We start from the raw sequence: 20,392 nt of genomic DNA, 5'->3' as shown, positions 1-20,392 counted from the left end.
TTTTTAGAAATTCTACTATCTTCAAATTATGTGATTCGTCCTGTCTTCTATTTTTCCCTACTGAATATAAATCCTTGTAATCATTCCTAAAGGATTCCCATATTTCGTTTGTTGTATGAACCATAACTCCTTTGCTATTTTGAATTTTTTCTATATAGTTTCTGGCTTTCTTTCTCCGCAGGATTTTGGCTAGTAGTCGGCTACTCTTATTCCTACTCTGGTATCTTTCTTTTGCCACCTTATAAAATGCTTTTTTTTGTTTCTAAATCTTTTCGATCTTTTAATTCTTCTCTTTTTAGGATTAAGTTTTGATACACCCTCTTGTCTTGGCCCAATCCTTTCTTGTGCTCCTGCTCCAGATTATATGTTTCCTCAATTTTTTAATTTCCTCTTTTGTTTCTCTTTTTCTTCTTGCTCCCATTTTTATTAAAATCCCCCTAATATAAGCCTTATGGGCCTCCCACAGGGAGGACCCCGAGATCTCTCCTGTATCATTTATTAGAAAATATTGTTTTAGCTCTTGTTCTATTATTCTTAGGTTTGTTTCATCTTGTAAAAGATCTTCATTTAATCTCCAACTTACTGGAACTCTTTGAGTATTTGAGGCATACATTTCCATACTAACCGGGGCATGGTCCGACAAGGTTGTGGTCCCTATCTTAGATTCTACAACTCTATCTAAAAGTGAATGCTCAGTCAAAATATAATCAATCCTAGAGTATGTCCCTTGCACTGGGGAGTAGAACGAGTAATCCTTCTTATTAGGATTCATAATCCTCCATAAATCTACCAATTGACAAGAATGTAGCTTCTGTTGTAACTCTCTCAGATTCGCGTTCGTCTTCCCCAGTGCACGCAACGTACTATCCACCTCCGGATCAATACAGAGGTTTAAGTCTCCCATCATGATTAGGCCCCCCTTCTTAAACTCCATTAATTTTTCCAATGTATTTACTAAGAATCCACTGGCCTCCTTATTTGGCGCATACACATTGGCTAACGTACATTCCCATCCCTCAAGGGAGCCCTTCAGGAAGATGTACCTTCCCCCTGGATCCGTTAATCTCTCCTCAACTTTAAAATTCACCCCCTTTGTGATTCCTATTGCCACTCCTCTTACTCTTTTTGTTATTGTATCCCCATAAAACCAGTTTGGAGAAGCGTTTGACCATAGCTTAGTGTTAGAACAAAATGTTAGGTGGGTTTCTTGAAGAAACACAACAACAGCTTTGTATCTCTTCAATTCCCCCAATATCTTGTGTCTTTTCCTGGGCGTGTTAAGACCTCTAACATTATAAGTCATAAAATTTAACTTCCTCATCTCTTCTCCTATTTCTTATATTGAGCTTGCATTACTGAGCTAACCCTAGACTTTTTTTGACCCTGTACACAGAATTCCTCCCCCCCCTCTCTCGCCCCTCCCTCCCCTCCCCCCGGCCACCTATTGGCCCCCATTCGCCGAGCGCCATGGATACCATAGAGCGTAGCGAATCTCATATTTTGAGGTGAGACTTCGAGCGTGCCCCTTACCCCTTCCTACGTGATGGTGTTAGCAGGAAGGGATAAGCCGGAGTCCACGTTGGCTCCTCCTCTACCTTTCCCCGCCGCCCCGCCCCCTTCCCAGACAGACCTCCTTCCTTTCTCTTTTCTTTTCTTTTCTTTCTCTGCCCCTTCCTCCACCTACCCCTCCTCAACCCCTCACTCCTCCCCCTCCCCCCTCCCCCTCCCCCCTCCTCCCTCCCTTTCTCCTCTCATCCGTTTCCCCTTTGAATAGTCCAGATTACTCTTCCTCCCTACCCGGCAATTTTGGCTCTTGCATGTCCAGCTTATCACAAAAATCCTTCAATTCTTCGGGGAACCTCAATCTTGCTGATCTTCCATCTTTGTAGCCCATTAGACAAGCCGGGAACCCCCAGCTATATTTTGTGTTTTGATCTCTCATCTGATCTAGCAGAGGTTTCAAGAGCCTTCTCCTTGCTAGAGTTTCGGGCGCGAGGTCTGTAAACACTTGAATCTCTGATCCTTCAAATTTTAGGGGGGGTTTGGTTCTCATTTTGGATAAAATTGCCACTTTGTCTTTGTAAAATCTAAATCTGATTATTACTGTACGTCTCTAGACCTCGGATGTTCTGTATTATATAATCTTCCGACTCGGGTCCTTTCTATTTTGGGGAACTCTGCAGCCCCTTCTCCAAGGAGTGGGCCAAGGATTGTGGAGACAATATTCCTCAGGTCTTCTCCTTTATTTTCTGGAACAGAGCGGAGTCTTATATTCTGTCTTCTATCTCGGTTTTCTTGATCCTCAATCTTGTAGAGAATTTTCTTCTGATTTTGTCTAGAAATTTTTAATTGCTCTTTGAGATTCCTCAGCTCCAGATCTAATTTGTCCGTTTTTTTTTCTCCGTTGTTTCTACTCTTTCCAGTAGGCTTCCAAGGTCTGCTCTCACCAGGCCTATTTCAGATTTTATAGAGTTCTCCATCTTTTGGAGCATGTCGCTCAGTTCCCCTTTGGAAAGCATCTGGACACTTGTTCTTCTATCTTCCACCTGGCTTATTTCCATATCGCTTTCCATTAAAGAATTCTCTCTTGTTTGCGCCATCTTGTCTTCCCCTTTATTTCGGTTCCCCCTTTTCTCTCCGTCCTTGATCCTCCTTGAGCCTCTAGGTCCCCCACTCTTGGGCTTGCTCCTTGGGACATATATTGTTTTATTGTGCTACCGCGGTCTTGTCCTTCGGGGTTTTGGGTGCTCCCCCTTTTCCTGACTTGGCTGCTGCTTTATTCATCGTTCCCCTCTTTCTTGACCCTCCCGTTTGTTTCCCCAGCTTTTAATCCAACCTGCTCCCTCCACCTGTGGGGGAAGCCACCGGAGAGGGGTAGAAAAAAAAAAAAGGGGGGAAAAAAGAAAAAGGGGGGGTATATTTAACCCCGGGAAGTCCCTTAAATGTATAGGGCCCTAATCACCGGTCGGCCTGTCTCTTCTCCTTACAGCAATCGTGGTGGACCAGGAGGTAGCAGATTTGTGTCCAGCAATAAAAATCCCTCCTCTCACCTCCCCCTCAAAGAGATATCTTCTCTCCACACTCTTTACTCCTTTATTAACCCTTCCAGGTGTATGACCTTTTACAGTCCTCCAATACCTGCAGACCATTCAATTTAAATATTTTCCTTCAACACTACTTTTCTGAGACAATAAATAAGCAAGAATTACTTGCCCTGTGTATTCCTCTCCCCTTCACAACCCTTCTCCCATTTGTACAGGGCACGTTTCAGCATATCCCATCTTACAGCATTATAGTTACTTATAAGTTTCCCTTGTCTAAATCAGCAGAAAAATTGGGTACTCCAATACCTTCACCTGCCCACCTCTGGTCACCTCCTTCTTGCCTCGTATCTTCAGTTATAACAATGTACAACACGAGAAAAAAGAAAAAATGCTTCTACTTTACCAACTCCTGGGCTCTAGGGTGTTCTTTGCTGGTTACGCTCCATTTTGACCGGTATCCTTGTTAGAGAGAGGTGCAGGGGTTGAGGGGGGGGGAGATGTATACCGGCCAGACCTCCTGCGCTCGCTGTCAGCCTCTCGGCTTGTCAGGCTTCTCATACACTTCTCCTTCCTTTCCTCCTCAAGTCCACTCGGCAGCGGCGTGGGGTGTGCGGGGGCTCGTTCTCTTTCTTGTCCTCACGGGTCCGCTCAGCAGCTGCGTCCGGGGATCTTTCCTCCTGTCCTGCAGCCGTACATGCTCCTCTCTACACGGCTCACCATCCTGGGGAGGGGACGCACACAGCGGGGATCCCAGGAGAGCCCGCTTCCTCCGGCTGACACGCTCTCCTCTCTCCCTCCGTGATGAACGTTACGTCATCACGCCTCCTCCACTTTTTTTTTTGAGCAGAATGTAGGCATTCCACAAGCATTGCTCAAAAAGATCTTCTTGTACTTCTTTTGCTGTTTCCTGCTTGCTGGGTAGAATGTCATTGCTTGGTCGGCTCTGTCAACACCTCCCATGGTGTTATTGTAGTCTATCACTACTTGTGGCTTCATGATTTCTTTCCCACCTGTCGTGTCTACCATAACAGTGGAGGTATTATGAACTGTACTCAATGGGCACACATCTTGTCACACTATTACAGTGCTATCATTTTGCCTTCCTGCCAGGCAACCATTTCTCCAGTCTTCAGCTTCTTATTGTCAAACAGTGGCAGCATGTCCCGCCAGTTAGCCCTAACAGTTCCATAGGCATCTGTTTTGTTTTGCAGAATAAACTTATAAGTTCAGGAATCGTTTAAAAGTTGTTGGTTGTTATGCAATAGCCCTGACTTAGCAAGGGCTCACTGAGTGAAAGAACGGAAGATGTTGCCATTCCATAGTTGCTGTATTTTAGGTTGAATTTTGTTCCTTGTCCAGTGTATATGATTGAATACCAAATGTAGCCAGTTGACGATTCGCATAGCATGTAGTATTTTACGCCAAATCATGCTATCTTTGATGCAATGTATTTTACTCAGCTGAGCCTTCCCTTGTAGACCATAAGACTTTCATCTATGCTGATATCTTTCTGGCACATAGCTCCGTTGGATATTCTTTAGAATTATTTGAGATACTTCCCAAATTTTCTTTAGTTTTGGTGCAGGATAAGTAGTTTCATCAAATTCTTTGTTTTCAAAGTGTAAATATTTGATGATCAGGGAAAATCTATACTCTGACATGACCGTGCCACTGGTTCCCACTTTCTGCTTCTTGGAAACTTCCGCTGCGTAGTAGCTAATTATTGTCCTTTGAACCGGTTTGTTTCAGTAACTATTTTTTTAATAACCTCCATTGGTCAGAAATAATTGTAAGTGTGCCAAGGGGTTGTCGTGTTCAACATCCACTTTCGTACCAGATGCTTCAGTAAATGGGAATCTTGGGGGCGCTGCCTGATCCGTACCACAGTCAATAGAGCAACAAGTTCGCACATCACTGAGCTCAGTCGCACAATCGTCGCTGTCGTCACTTTCAGTGTCTGACGAATTTCCCTATGAATCACTATCGCTCAATTCTGCAAGAGATTTTAATTCACTGTCGCTGTTTTCTAGCTGGTCTAAAACTGGTTTTGATCTAAAGGGACGCTTTTTGGATGCCATGGTTGTTCTGAAGTTTCCAGGCAGAAAGAATGGTAAAAGTGCAGGCAGGGCACTGGACAAAGCACTAGGGACAAAACTGAGGTGAAATGTTTTGATACATTGTATTCTGTTAGGATTACATTATTGTATTGTGTGTATGTTATGTTTTGAACTTTTTTGAATTTCCTGCCTGGCTCCACCCCCCCAATCCCCCCCCCCCCCGGCTGCTTCGCAGGACTCGCAGGGAAGGGAACCTGGAAGACTGATGCATCGGCCGGAGGACATTGGGGGATCTTAGGGACAAGGTAAGTAACCGTACAGGGATACTACGGTGTAACCCGGAGTTGTGCCATACTCTTTCCATTTTCAGAGGATGGATTGAACAATGCTCCGTGAGATGTTCAAAGCTTGGGATATTTATTTATAACCTAACCCTGATTTAAACTTCTCCACAACTTTATCCCTGACCTGTCTGGTGTTCCTTGGCCTTCGTGGTGCTGTTTGTTTACTATAGTTCTCTAACAAACCTCCTGTGGGCTTCACAGAACAGCTGTATTTATGCCGGGATTAAATTACACACAGGTGGACTTTAATTTACTAATTAGGTGACTTCTGAAGGCAATTGTTTCCACTAGATTTTAGTTAGGGGGGTATCAGAGTAAAGGGGGCTGAATACAAATGCACACCACACTTTTCAGATATTTAAAAAAAAAAATGTCAAACCATTTTATCATTTTCCCTCCACTTCACAATTATGTGCCACTTTGTGTTGGTCTGTCACATAAAAACCCAACAAAATACATTTACTTTTTTGGTTGTAGCATGACAAAATGTGGAAAATCCATGTACTGGCCATAATGCAATATTTTTCTCATTTGAGGTATTCCAGGCAAAAAACACTTTATGGCCCCTAGGAGCTGACGATCGTGAGAAAAGATCATATTAGGCAAAATAGGGTATTAGTTGGAATATTTTCACAGCATTTTTTTCCCTTTTGTTTATATTGACCCCAAAGTCTTTATTGAATGGTAAAATCCAGAAAAAAAATAGACCACTTAATCAATTTTTTTTCACCACTTTTTCACTTTATTTTTGCATATTGTATTCCTGTGTAAAGTGATAAATTACTGTACTTGGGAAAAATAGAGACAGGACTTAAAAGTGGGAATTTTGAGGGTTCAGAGTGTTTTTTGTCAGCCTTTACAAATGGGCACTTCACAGTTTGACTGCAACAGTCATGGTTGTAAAATAATTTAAAAAATGTATATAGCCACTTCTCAGCATGTCACAGCTGTTAATTGATATTGGCTGACCCAGATGCAGCACTTATGCCATTTACACATTGAAGTCTTAAAGTGTAAGTAAACCCCCCTATCATTTTCAGCCAAGAAAGCTACAATCTTTGTCTCTGTTTAATTTACAACTGCCATGATGCTGTACATGTGATCAGTTTAGACACCAGCCATTGGATGGTTTGACAGTTTGGTTGTAGGCACAACCAGTGGGAGTGTTACCTTTCCGGCACGTGCCAGAAATTGTTTTATGGATGGGTTTACTTCCACTTTAAGCCTCGTTCACACGATTCGATTGTTGTACGACCGAGCCTCTTTTTTTTTTTTTTTTTTTTTGTCAAAAGGGCGTGTGAAGGATTTTGTCTAGCATACTAACTATCCGCAAATTGTCATTCGACAAACATGAACGTAGTGACGTACTATGAGAGTATTAAGAAGTTAATTTCTCAAGTCCCACCCTTTGCGCCCCTTCTGCTAATTTCATGTTAGTAGAAGTTTGAGTGTTAATTCACACTTTTTTGTTAAGTTATTTTTATTTGGATGGCAGATAAATTAAATTAGAGATGCTGTTTTTTTCTGCACGATAAAATAATTGTGCAGAATAATACTTGGCTATGTGTTTTTCTAAAAATGACAGTTTGGGAGTAGGCAGTTACCTTAAAAACAACACGATAGAAAATTAACAAGGGACACGAACATAGTTGTATCTTTGATCTTAAAAACTCAGGATAATGGTGTTGTGCTAACTTCCCCCAAAAAAATCAAACAACCACCATAATATTAATATTATTTATATTACTACAAAACAAATGCCTTTTTAAAATATGTTTGACATAACTACATCAGTATCACCAGCAAAGCAGCTTCGTTATTATCCCATTAAAGAAAATGAGAATGTGCGCTGCATTTCGACATTTCATCAATTGCCGCATCACGAATGTTAATTTTAGATTACGAACAGTAGTTTACAAGACCGAACTCTTCCCCGTCGTTCCTTGATTCTGATTATGCGTGTTTGTACTTTCGACTTTTTTGTGTTTTGATTTCTGTACTGACCATCCAAAAATCAGACGTTGAGTTCACATCCGACAAAAATTTTATAGCCTGCAAGTCCAGCTTTTGTCTGATGTAAAAGTCAAATTGTCTGTCGAATGCACCATACTAACGATCCGAAAATCCGCAGACAGCTCATCTTACGAATTTTCCCATCTGGTTTTCCTATAGTGTGTATGAGGCTTTAGGGCTTGTTCATACCATACGTGCATGAAAACTGATGGGAAAACCACACAGATTTAATTTGCAGAGACATGAGTTTGCGTCAGTTTCACATCAGTTTGACATTAGTTTTCATGCACGTTTCAGTGAATTTTTATGCACATTGACATCAGTTTTCATGCGCGTAAATTATTAGTGGGAATGCTTCAGCAGTTCCACTATTGTTTGTTTTTTTTATTTATTTTTAATTTTTATTCCGTACGTTTTTTGGCTCTGCGTAACTTCTGCATACTTTCAGCTATTAAAACCATTCAACTTTTAAAATGTTCAGCTCTTTCAGCTAATGATGGGACTTCTTCAACTTTTTTTTCTACTATTTATACTTTTTAAAATATTAAGCTTTTTAACACTTTTTTTTTTTTTTTTTTTTTTTAACATTGAAATGAATGAGAGCATGCTTCAAATCCTTAAAACCTTCTTCCACTCCCAATACATTCTCCGTGATCTTGAACATCAGCGGGTGCACATGTACCATGTGCTCTAACTACTAGTATTCATAAGATTTTTAAAGATCTCACCCTCGCTGCAATCGGCAATAGTTACTTAATCTTTAGAGGACAATTCGGACAACATCAGTCTGTTATTCAAATTTGCTGAATACTGTGTGTCTTTCTAGCGACCCCAGTGGTCCACAGGCTGACCACTGGACTCCACTGCCCCTCGCTGGTTATTTGAGGATATATATTTTTTCATGTTTTTATCTTTTTCCTAATTGTGACTATTCTGTAATAACGGTATACTACACTGCAACAGAATATATTTCCCCCTCTGGTTTTTTAATAACCCTGAAGACGACTAAGAAAAATCGATCTCGAAACGCGTTGGGTGTCCATCTAGGGACCACACTACTGGTGAGCCACAATTTGTGGAAAGTTATATAAATAGCCTGTACCTTTTTTCCTATATGTTTTTATTCTATTGTTCTTTGCCACAAATAAAGATTTGTAATATTATGGTATCAATAGAGTGTCTATTTAGTGCATCGTGTTGCCGTTAAAGTCCCATCTCTGAGTGTTCTTTTTTGCGTATCAGCAGTAACAATTTTTTCCCAAAGGCTTTTAGTTTTGCAATCTTTTATAACAACCTTTTAGTCAAGGTGTTTCTCATATTAGGCCCCCTTTCCCACCCTTTGTATTCATTGCTAGGGGACGTCCCATTGTGTATGAATAAGTTGCCCGTGTCCTGTACTATACAATTAAGTTAAGGAATTTACAGGTAAGTCAAAATTCCTCTTATCTTGTAGTACAGTACAGAACACAGGCCACCCTTCCTTGCTAAAAAAAAAATTGAGTGCTCACAGTGTGGGGTAGTATTCTATTGGAGGTACCCCTAGGGAAGATATACCCTCAAGAACTTGTCCCTGTGCAATCATCGGAAGTTACAAGCTTATAGCCCATTGTGTATTAATAAGTTGCCTGTGTTTCAAGCAGTGGCGTGGCTGGTGCTCAAAATTTATGGGGGTGTGCAAACAAACTGAAAAATTCTGAAAAAAACACCATCTTATGCAGCCTCACTGTGCCCATCTTATGCAGCCTCACTGTGCCCATCTTATGCAGCCTCACTGTGCCCATCTTATGCAGCCCCCCTGTAAAATACTGCCATTGCGCCTCCCGCCCGCTGTCTGTACTTACCCTGTCTCGGTGGCGGTGGGACAGCTCCTTGATGTCTTCTCCCATCCTCTCTTCCCGTCCTCTGCTATGATTGGATGCCTGATAGGCGTTCACTCACAGCGCCTGTTGTTTCAGCCAATCGGGTGACGGATCCCAGCACCTGATTGGCGGAGAGGCGGTTTAGTGTTAGGAAAGCGAATAGCCATTCGCTTTCCTAACACAGCTGAGTGACCTGCGAGCGCTCAGCATGGCGCTCGCAGGTCACAGCTTAAAGGATAAGTTCACCTTTAAAAAAAAATGTATGCATGCACATTTTTTTTTTTTTTTTTTTTTTTTTTGCAGGTAAAAAAAACGTGCATGGACTATTTTTTTTTCCTTAGTATCCTGGAAAGCATTGCACTCGTGATCAGTAGATGCAAACTGCCATTGTGGCTGTCTGACCGTACACCTGATAGAGGCAAGCAGTTACTTCAGTCCAGGAAGAATCCATGAACTGAAAGGATTCTCACCAGCACCCTCGTAGTTCATTGAGAACTACAAGCTGTCAGCTGCAAAGGCTGTCGGTACTTGTAGTCTGTTCATTCACTGAACTCTGTGAATGAATGACGTGGCCATGTGGGTGGAGCCCCACATGGCTACGCTCTTTTCAAATTGTGACAGCGGCCGTGGGGAGAACATCCCTGGACCACTGTTAAAGGGAAGGGGGGGTGGGGGGAAACCCTGCAGGAGTGGGAACATGTTACTTGTTCCACCATAAACACGGGTGGAAAATGTTCTTGAAGGTGAACTTCTCTTTTAAAACTATTAACTAAATCAAATATGTTGTCAATTGCTGTGTTTTGCTGTGGTGATTTTCATATTGTGCTTTTATCATTCTGCTTGTTTTATTTAAGCATGTGACATTTTAATTTTCTCCCTTTGCTCCATGACAGCACAGCACAATAGAGGGACTCGCCTACCTAAAGGGGACAAGAAAAGACGATTATAGATTTAGACTCTTTCTCTAAGAACCCTGTGGTTTCCTGTCCCTTTCATGCCAGAAGAGGATGACACCGTCAAATTGACTTGTGTCCCAGAAAATTGCTGAAACTCCAGACCTGGTCTTTCCTTAATCTTACCTGGGAGCCCCAGATGGGGTGTCCTCTGTGGGAGCCGGGTAGGGGGACACATTACTTGGTTCAGGTGGTCGCCTATGCCTTTGCCTGCAGTAACCAGGGGGTAGGAAAGCCTTGCATGTGCAAGCACCCCCAGGCCATTTTGAGGTCACACTGTTGGGTATGCCATTTTACCATGGGCTGAATACCCGGGAACTTGCACATCCAGTACACTCTGTCATCCCTAGTGTGCACAGGCGCCTACTACTGGTGATTCTTTGGCGGGCACTGCTATACATTCATGTGGCACAGAGACCTTTTGCATATGATTCAAGCATGCAGAACCCATTGTGCATTCCAGCATTGTTCCTGGACCACACAGATGTTTCCTGGGGGCCTATTCTGGAAAAAGTGTCTGGGCAAGGCAGCGTAATTACCTCTATTTAGGCAGTGCTAATCAGGTCAAATATGGCTGCTTCATGGATTCAGACAGGATGCCTCTGGCTCAGCAAGTCGGGATCCTGAATCGCTTTTTTTTTTTTTTTTTTTTAAAACCTTTTTTTTTTTATCATCTTAAATACTTTATTTCCTTCTGTTTACATTCCGGAAAAGCCACAAGCCACTAGAAAGTCTGGTGCGGCATTATACTCTGATTGTTATAAGAGAAAATTGTGCGTAAACTGCACCCAAAAGCAAAGAAAACCCATTCTATGCCACCATCGCTCATGGATTTTTACACGGAGATTCAATCCTCCCATGAAAGCAGAGGCACTTAACGCTTTCAGGCTCATCACAACATGCAGAAATTGAATAGGATTCCTTTTCCTCATATGAATTTGTGTAGATTTTTTTTTTTTTTTTTTTTTTGTTCTTTTGAGGATGAGAAAGTGCCAAAGACCTAAGTGAGAAAATATCACTTTTTCAGCAGAAGAAAAAACGACTTGAATGAATTCCATTCCGGAAGCTTGTTTGTAACTCAAAAAAAGATCAGTGCTTGCAGACAAAGGCTGCAAGCACTGATCAGTGTGTTCTGGCAGGGGGAGCCCTGTCAGACTACAATAGCACAGCTGGGGAAATAACTGCACTAACCTTGCTTGTGTTGGTATGGCGATCTGTCAGGATATTTTTTTTTTTTTTTCATTCAGCCCACTGGGTTGAAGGAAAAAACTGTGCAAACACATTCACATCTTTGAAAGTTCACAACTGGAAGGTTCGTATGTAGGGGACTTATTGTAAAATGATAGATTATTTTACCATGAATAAAGAAAACGTTCACCAATTACCAATTGAGGACAAGATTTAGACCTCTTTCACATATGCGGACTGTTTATCTGTCTTTCATCCATCCGTTGACGGATAAACAGACATCAGTGCATCTCTATGGAAAAACAGATGTAAATGGCTGATCATCTGTTTACATGCGCTTCTGTCAACATCCTTATTTTGGAACAAAGCCATATTTTTTAAAAAACGGATCAGATGAAAAACGGCTGTAAACTGACAAACAGTCCCTTTTTTTTGCATGGAAAAATCGCTCTGGGACTCTAGCTGGCAGATGTAGAAAAACTGATGAAAAACTGATTTGGGGCCAGTTCACACCACATGCAGTCCAGTGAAAAGAAAAAGAGAAAAAATAGTAGAACATGCTGAATTTTTCCTGGACTGTACTGGAATGCTGTAAAACGCATCAAAAATGCACTGGAACACATGTTATTTAAGATTAAGAAAAGGGGGGGGAGATGCACTGGACTGCATCAAAAATGCACCAAAAACGCACATGCTGAAAAGCATCTGGAACGCATCTGGGTTGCTTTTCTATGGTGTGAACTGGCCCTTTAAACTTCATCAGTTTTTTTTTTTTTTTTTTTAAACGTGACTGAACTGATAAAACGAATGGTCTACATGTGTGAAAGGTGCCTTACTCTAATTTGGAAGATAAACGTAAGAAATTATTTTCTGTACATAAAATCTCTAATCGCCAAAAAATGAAGAGTACTGGATGTGAAATTGTTTGTCGAAGTCATAAATGTCATATCCATTTTTCTGTGAAGTATACAAAGTGGTGGGATAAGGCCCCCAACATTGACATTCCATTGTCAAAGATAACCAAGGCGTCATACTTGCCCTTTTGATGATATGGTATCAATAAAGATCCCATGGACAGAAAGGCATCTTGAAGAAAATGCTGTAGTCTGCAACAATGGCTTTTAGACCTAACATACCCACTACAGCAGTAGCAAGGGCTGTACATATCTGGAAGAAGCAACTTCAACACCACCTAGTTTCAGATACTTCTAAAGATGACATTCTGACTTTCTTCCCAGTTTTATTGAAGGCAATTGATTACATCTGTGACATTTTGGCTGATGCAGTCCAGGAAGCAGCAAATTACGACAGCTACATCCAACACTGTCAGAAGGTCCATTTTTGGTTTAAAAACTTACGTATTTAGTGTTAAAAAGGACAAAGAAAAGCAGACAAGGACTTTCCAGCAAAAAAAAAAAAAACTTCTAGCAATAATAGCAAATTTGCAAGGGGTATAGGATTAATCTTAAACCCTAAGCAGGACACCTAATCCTGCTCCAGAAACATGACTTCTTGGATGTTGTTTAGGTGAAGACTTGCGTCTTGAATAGTTTTTGCAGCAAATCACTTCAAACTCCCCTGGTAATTAAGGTGATCTGTCAGTTTTACAGATGAGGTGAATTAAGTGTCTCCTCTGCGCATCAAGGCAACCTGATGGATGTCTTCCTCTGACCTTGAACTTGCATTTAGAAGAGACCATAATTTGACCTGTGCAGAATAAGCAGGAAAAAGTGTGTGTGTGTGTGTGTGGGGTTTGTTATACATATTGTTGTTATTACGATCAATGGCAGTGAACCACTGTTTAAGATCACATTAAAGCCCAATTCCAGTATGATGCAAAGGTCGGTCAAGTTCTTACCACATTCGGTTAGATAATTATGGAAAGTCCTATTTTCTTTTTCCAGCTAGCTCAGTTTTTTTCCTTGGGAATTATGCTAGGAAAGCAAAATGTTTCCTACCTCTTGACAGATGACTTAAGATCATTGCCTAAGTTTTTTTATGTCTGGTCTTCCCCTCATTTATGTTTGAGTTCTGTTAATAAATGCCGCAGCCGTGTGGGCGGAGCCCTGCGCGGCCACACTCCTTTAAAATTTGGACAGCGGGAGAAGATCGCTGGCCCTCTGTCAAAGAAAACTGTGCTTGCTTAATTTGGGGGGGGGGGGTTAAATCGCTGCTAGAGTGAGAACATGTTGCATGTACCACCCTAAAAAGGGGTGGAACATATAACATGTTCCCAAAAGTGAACTTCTCCTTTAAAACTATAACTAAATCAAATATGTTGACAAATTGCTGTGTTGATGCGGTGACTTCATATTGTGTTTTTATCCTTCTGTTTGTTTAATTTATGCATTTGACATTTTCATTTTCTCCCTTCACTCCATGACAGCATGGCATAATAGAGGGGCTTACCGCCTTCTCTAAGAACCCTGTGGTTCCTGTCCAGTCATATTGGCTTGTGTCCCAAAAAACTACTAAAACTCTAGACCTGGTCTTCCCTTCCTGTCTTACCTGGGAGCTGGGTTGGGGGGGACATTACTTGGTTCAGGTGGTTGGCTGTGCCTTTGCCTGCAGTAACCAGGGGGGTAAGCCTTTCATTGGCAAGCTCCCCCAGGCCAGTTTAAGATCACTCTGCTGGGTATGCCATTTTACCATTGGCTAGATATCCAGGAACGTGTCCGTCATCCCTAGTGTGCACAGGCGCCAACTCCTGGTAATTCTTTGGGGCAGGCACTGCTATACATACCTGTGGCACAGAGACCTTTTGCATATAATGCAAGCCATGTTCTTACTAGACTTGTCAGCCTTTACCCCTGCTGTCTGCTGGGTCCACTTTCACCCTAGACCTCTGCAGAATTAGATTTTTGTGTAGATGAGATAGGCATAATAAAAGTGTGGACTCTCTCCTTTACAGTTCCCTGCAGGTCAAACTGTCTTTAGAATAGTGGTTAAACCTGGACAATCTCTTAAGTGGCATGCACTGAAGACACCGGGATCCAGTCCCACGCTACACCAATGCAAGCCGGACTGGATGGGGCGTGACCCTTTGGAACAAATTTTTTCAGGGAAGAGTGAGACCCTTCAACAGCATCCAGTTCTTCTAATCTGCATGAACTGAGCGCTCTTTGGGAGGCACTACGCCCGGCATATTACCAAATATTCAAAACTGGCACAAGAAAACATTCTCTCCTTAAAGGCAGTTCACCTCAAGGGAAGTCTAAACTTAGTGTCAGGCTATCTCAGCCGCCATTAACTGAATTCAGGAGAATGGTGTCTCAAAACAGAACTTCAACAAGCTAACGAAGATGTTAGCGTGCTCTTGCCAGGTACTGTTCCCAAACAGGCAAGAAGACAGTCTTTCTCCCTTTATGTGAGGTTACCCCTAAGGGGGCAAATGTGGTTTGCCAGTAATGGGGTTTGGATCAGAATTACGCCTCCCCCCCACCACCACCAATCTACTTTGGGCGTTAAACACAAATCTGGGTACCAGGAGCATGCATAATACTAATGGCTCCGTCCTGGCCGAAAGCAAGCTTGGTTCTCGCTTCTGTCAACTCCTGTCAGTGGCAGAACCCTGGATTCTCACTCTACATTGAGATCTCATTCAACAGGGACCAGTGGTCCTAGAGGTCCTACACCTTACTGCCTGGGTTTTGGGAGGGACCTCCTTAGACCCATGCAGGAAGCTGCATACTTCTAGAATTTACTTTGTACCTTGAGAACTTTCACACTTTTTGCAGATAAGCGTGACTCCTAAACCTCCAGATATTCCTAAGGTACTGCACTTTCTACAAGCTGCCCTAGACAAAGTTCTGAGACCAGACACATTAAGGAGTACATGATGCAGCCTTGAGCTCTTTCTTTTGATTATAGACTGGCTATTCATCCAAGGGTCATCCAATTTCTGAAAGCAGCACGTTTGTTTTTTTTATTTTGCTTAACTTGCACTTCTTGGAACATCACCTAGGTGTTGAATGCAAACACTCAAAGTAAAACAGTTATTTTTATTTGTGATTTGGTCCAGAGTTTTTTCTGGTGGTTTCTTGTACAGCAATGATAGTAGGTTGCTCGCTCTCCACTTTGACCATTCAAAAAACATCTAATATGACTTTAACTGAAACCACGCATTCTGTGAATAGATGAACAATCCCTTGGTTTATTCAACTTCTCTCTTATCCATTCACATACAGTGGGAAAAATAATTATTTGATCTCCTGCAGATTTTGTAAATTTTGCCCACTGGCAAAGAAATGAAGGGTCTATAATTTTTTATCATAGGTATACTTTAAATTATAGAGACAGAATATCAACCAAAAATTCAGAAAACAAAACACATAATACAAATGTTGTTATAGACTGAGTTGCAGTTCAGTGAGTAAAATAAGTATTTGATCCCCAAGCAAAGCATGACTTAGTACTTGGTGGAGAAACCCTTGTTAGCTAGCATAGAGGTCAGACATTTCTTGTAGTTGGTTACAAGGTTTGCACACATCTCGGGGGGGGGGTGTATTTTCGTCCACTCTTTACAAATATATTTTAAATTCTTAAGGTGTCTTGGCTGTCGCTTGAAGTTTCAACTCTCTCCATAAATTTTCTGAAGGATTAAGGTCTGGAGACTGGCTAGGCCACTCCATGACCTTAATGTTCTTGAGCCACTCCTTGCCTTTGCGGTATGTTTAGGGTCATTGCCATGCTTTAAGACCATCCATTTTTGGTGTTCTGGCTGAGGGAAGAAGGTTCTCATTAAGGGTTTTACAATACATGGCCACGTCCATTGGCCCCTCAGTGCGGCAAAGTCGACATGTACCTTTTTAGTAGAGAAACAGCCCCAAAGCATAATGTTTCCACCTCCATACTTGACTGTAGGGGTGGTGTTCTTGGGGTCATAGTCAGCATTTTTCATCTAAACACAGTTAATGCGTCAAGTTAATGCCAAAGAGCTTAATTTTGGTCTCATCTGACCACAGCACTTTCCCCCAATCCTTCTCTGAATCATTTAGATGTTTATTGGCAAACTTCAGACAGGCTTGTACATGTGCCTTCTTAAAGAGGGGGACCTTGTGGGTGCTGCAGGATTTCAATCCATGGCGGCATATTGTGTTACCAATAGTTTGTTTGGTGACTACGGTCCCAACTGCCTTAAGATTATTCACAAGCTCCTCCCATGGAGTTTTGGGCTGATCCCTCACTTTTCTCGTGGTCATTTTTACCCCATGAGACGAAATCTTGCATGGAGCTCCAGACCGAAGGTGATTGGTTATTTTGTATTTCGTATTGTATTGCAAATAATCGCTCCAAAAGTTGTCTCCTTACCAAGCTTCTTGCTGATGGTCTTGTAGCCCATTCCAGCCTTGTTCAGGTCTACAATCTTGTCCCTGACATCCTTTGACAGCTCTTTGGTCTTGCCTATGATAGTGGGTTTGAATGGAAGAAAGAGATTCTGTGGACAGGTGTCTTTTATACACATAATGAGTTGTCATTGGGAGAACCTTGACAAGACTAATCTGTGTACCACTTGAGCATATATTGTAGCCAGTCTGTGGGAGCCAGAATTATTAATTTATAACATTTGTATCGTGTGTTTTTTTTGTTTAGTTTTTTTGTATTTTTGGTTGATATTCTGTCTCTAGCATTTCAAATGCACCTATGATAAAACACTTCTTTTCTTTGCAAGTGGGCAAGCTTACAAAATCTGCAGGGATCAAATAATTATATTCCCCACTCTAACACCATATATTCAGTGAAAGGAATACAAGACATTTCATGAACAGACAAGGTGACCAGCTAGTGACCCACTATTACTGTACTAAAGCCGAAACGGTAAGTCTGAACTGCTGAGACTCATGGCTAATGCTAGTATCCAGCAGAATAAAACTAACACTTTTAGCATCCCCAGCCACTATTTGGGCTTGGCGCCCCACTCAACTCCTCTTAACCAATCACAAAGAAAGCTGTTATAAACCCAAAAGCAAAAATGTATTGCTGCTTGCCAATAAATTAGATGTGGTGGCTGTCTTTTTTATTTTATTTCATCTGGTGATCCCGCCAGTACCACACTTCCTGTCTTGGGCTGTCTGCATTCTGGAGGAAGTACGGCAGCAGGCTCCTTTTGGACTACATTGTCACTCTGTTGGGAGGGTAGGTATAGATTAGCAGCTTTAGATGGACTTGACTAACAAATTGAGCATGAACTCCAGCTAACACTTTATAAACAGTTACAGCAACAGTTTTTTTTTCTTTTTGGGATAAATCTGGAGTTTGGTCAACTCCAGTTAGACTCGCCAGTAACCCTCTTTCCACATGTCTCCACGACAGCACAAAACATCCTTACCATGTCTTCCTTACTTTCCTGTATATTTATATTGTGCACTGGGGTCTTGGGGGAGGAGTCTAAATGTATTTGTCCATTCCTGTCGCTTGTAGGTGGGTGGCTCCCCCTCCCGTGTTGTGCTGTCAGAGACTCCTGGAAACTGCATTACCTGCGAGCATACCTGTGTTTTTTATATCCTCAGATCTGTAGAGGATTTTTGTTATTGTGAATATTGGAAATGATTACACTGCCTCCTGTGATATGTGGCAGAAACTTCTAAAGGAGTACATTGGGGAAAAATGTTTTACCTGGTGAAATTTTAGTATTGACATGGTTGATCTGTAGACAGGAGGCTCTGCAGGCAAATGTTTAAGAGTAGTTCTGTATATTGTTTTTTAAAGTGGTTGTAAAGGTTCAAGCTGTGTGCAGCTCCCCCCTCAGCCTCATCTCAATCCAGCGATGTGCACAAGAACAGCGGCTCTCCTGGGTCTCTTCCTCCTCATTGGCTGAGACAGCAGCGGGAGCCATTGGCTCCTTCTACTGTCAATCATAGCCAGTGAACCAATGAGAGAGCCCGGGACGAGGCCAAGAAACACTGTGTGTGTCAATGGACGCACAGAGCAGCGTTTTGGGCACTCTGCAGGAAGGGCCAGAAGTGCTAGCAGGGAACCTGAGAAGAGAAGGATCGGGGCTTCTCTGTGCAAAACCACTGCACAGAGCAGGTAAGTTTGACATATTTGTTATTTAAAAGTCTTTCTTGAATATCACTTGATGTGATTGTAGCCGTATGAGTGAATATCACTTTAAACTATTGTTATAATCTTAATTGACAGGAATTAATGGCAGTTGATAGACTTTCTCTTCCAAGACATTGCATCCACAAGATTTAATTTATCAATAATCTGCATGTAGGTGTTTTGGACTGACAAAAGCATTAATATCTAATTCTAGGACCAGACAACTGTGCGCACTGTGGCATCTGCCACCACTGCAAATGAAATCCGTAGACAATCCAGTAGTTATGATGATCCCTGGAAGATCACTGATGAACAAAGGCAATACTATGTAAATCAATTCAAAAACATTCAGCCTGACCTTAATGGATTTATCCCAGGTAAGGGTTTACATACTTCCTACTGCTTTCCAGTGTTCATCTTATTAGAATGATTGTGTTTCATTAGGAAGCAGTGGGCAGTGTTTTATATCATGATGTTGATTCATTTAGAAATTGTTTATTTGGCATTGCATTTAACCTATTTGTAAGACAGAGGCAGATTTTGTAAGTGAGTAATCCAAAATGGCAGATTTGGTGCTCACCTATACCTGTATTGAGCTTAAAATCATTTCATCCTCCTTTTATTTCTATGCAAAAGCCTTTTATCTGCCAGGTTCATGCATTGGATTATTAGATGGTTTCAATCAAAGTTTTCTATCTGTTTTGTAGAGGGGGCAGCCCTGGGTAGGTGGCACAGAGATGACACATGAATGTAAATCCTTATCCCTGTGTAGTTGTTGACTATGTTCACAAATGTCTGACACACATCAAATCCCAACTGAAACTTCTCATCTTGTGACTCGTAACAGTTCCAATTTTGCAATTTGAGCATTCACAGACTTTCAGCCTAGGCAGTTACCCGACTGGCGTTTTGAGGACAGATTATTAACAGATGCAGCTTACATTAAACATACTTTTGCAGGGTATGTTGTAGGAAATGAGTGCATGCAGACTTGTAAAGGTTCATTTTAAATGTGAGTCAGTTAAAGGAGCAACAAACTTGCTCAATGAAATTAGTAAAGATGGGTGTACATATGTTAATGAAATAATGACTAGTAACACTAATAGGAAAAAATTCAAAATATTTTCTTCTAATGAAAATCCAACCAGGTCACAGGACAGGAAACAGTTTAAAGCGGAGTCCCGTCCCGTCCCGTCCCCCAGCAAAAATGTAAGTCCACAGCTAAACATACTGTAGCTGCTGACTTTTAATATTAGGACACTTACCTGTCCTGGAATACAGCGATGTCGGCACCCCAGCCAATGTTTCCATCGGCTCTGGGGTGCCGCCACCACCATTGTCTGTAAGGGAAACAGGTAGTGAAGCCTTGCATCTAAACTGATTGTTCCCTACAGCGCATGAACAAACCTTGCTGTGCTTTCTGAATGGCCCAGCGGCGGGGGAAAGAGGAGGGGGGCCGAACTTCCAAGTGATCGTACCACGAGCTCTCGGGAAGTGGGGACAGGTACCTGTCGAACAGGTGTCTGCTCCCCCTCCCCGAAAGGTGCCAAATGTGGCACCAGAGGGGAGGATAAGTCAGATAAGCAGAGCTTCCAATTTGGGTGGAACTCCACTTTAAGGATAAAAGCCCAACTTTAATCAGAATATAAAATACAAATCAGCACAAGGGACATTGCTTACAGTCAGTAGAAAGTGTCTCTTGTGCTGCTGTTTTCTCTGTTGGCTGAAGTCCTCCTCCATCTATCCTCCCCCTAAGGCTGTGGCCTATATCAATTCTTCCATTGATAGAAGGCGTACTATAGAATAAAAAGTTATTACTGAAAGGTGGATGGGTGAATGACTGAAAGGTTCATAGATTGTGTGGTGTTTGTTCATAGAGCTTTAGTCTTC

At 41.8% G+C, this 20,392-nt stretch overlaps 1 protein-coding gene across 4 annotated transcripts in view; it reads left to right on the top strand.

The window, feature by feature from the left end:
• The window catches only part of REPS1 (RALBP1 associated Eps domain containing 1), a 259,774-nt gene that overhangs the window by 121,421 nt on the left and 117,961 nt on the right, over positions 1-20,392 (top strand). For all 4 annotated transcript variants that reach the window (XM_073627386.1, XM_073627384.1, XM_073627387.1 and 1 more), the window contains exon 6: positions 18,717-18,879. In XM_073627386.1, the coding sequence (XP_073483487.1) occupies positions 18,717-18,879 (163 nt within the window). The remainder of the gene's footprint in view (positions 1-18,716; positions 18,880-20,392) is intronic.

This window comes from Aquarana catesbeiana, linkage group LG04 (genome assembly GCF_042186555.1).
Source record: "Aquarana catesbeiana isolate 2022-GZ linkage group LG04, ASM4218655v1, whole genome shotgun sequence".
NCBI classification, from domain to species: domain Eukaryota; kingdom Metazoa; phylum Chordata; class Amphibia; order Anura; family Ranidae; genus Aquarana; species Aquarana catesbeiana.
The sequence above is the reverse complement of the archived record's forward strand: the minus strand, read 5'-3'. Positions and strand labels throughout refer to the sequence as shown.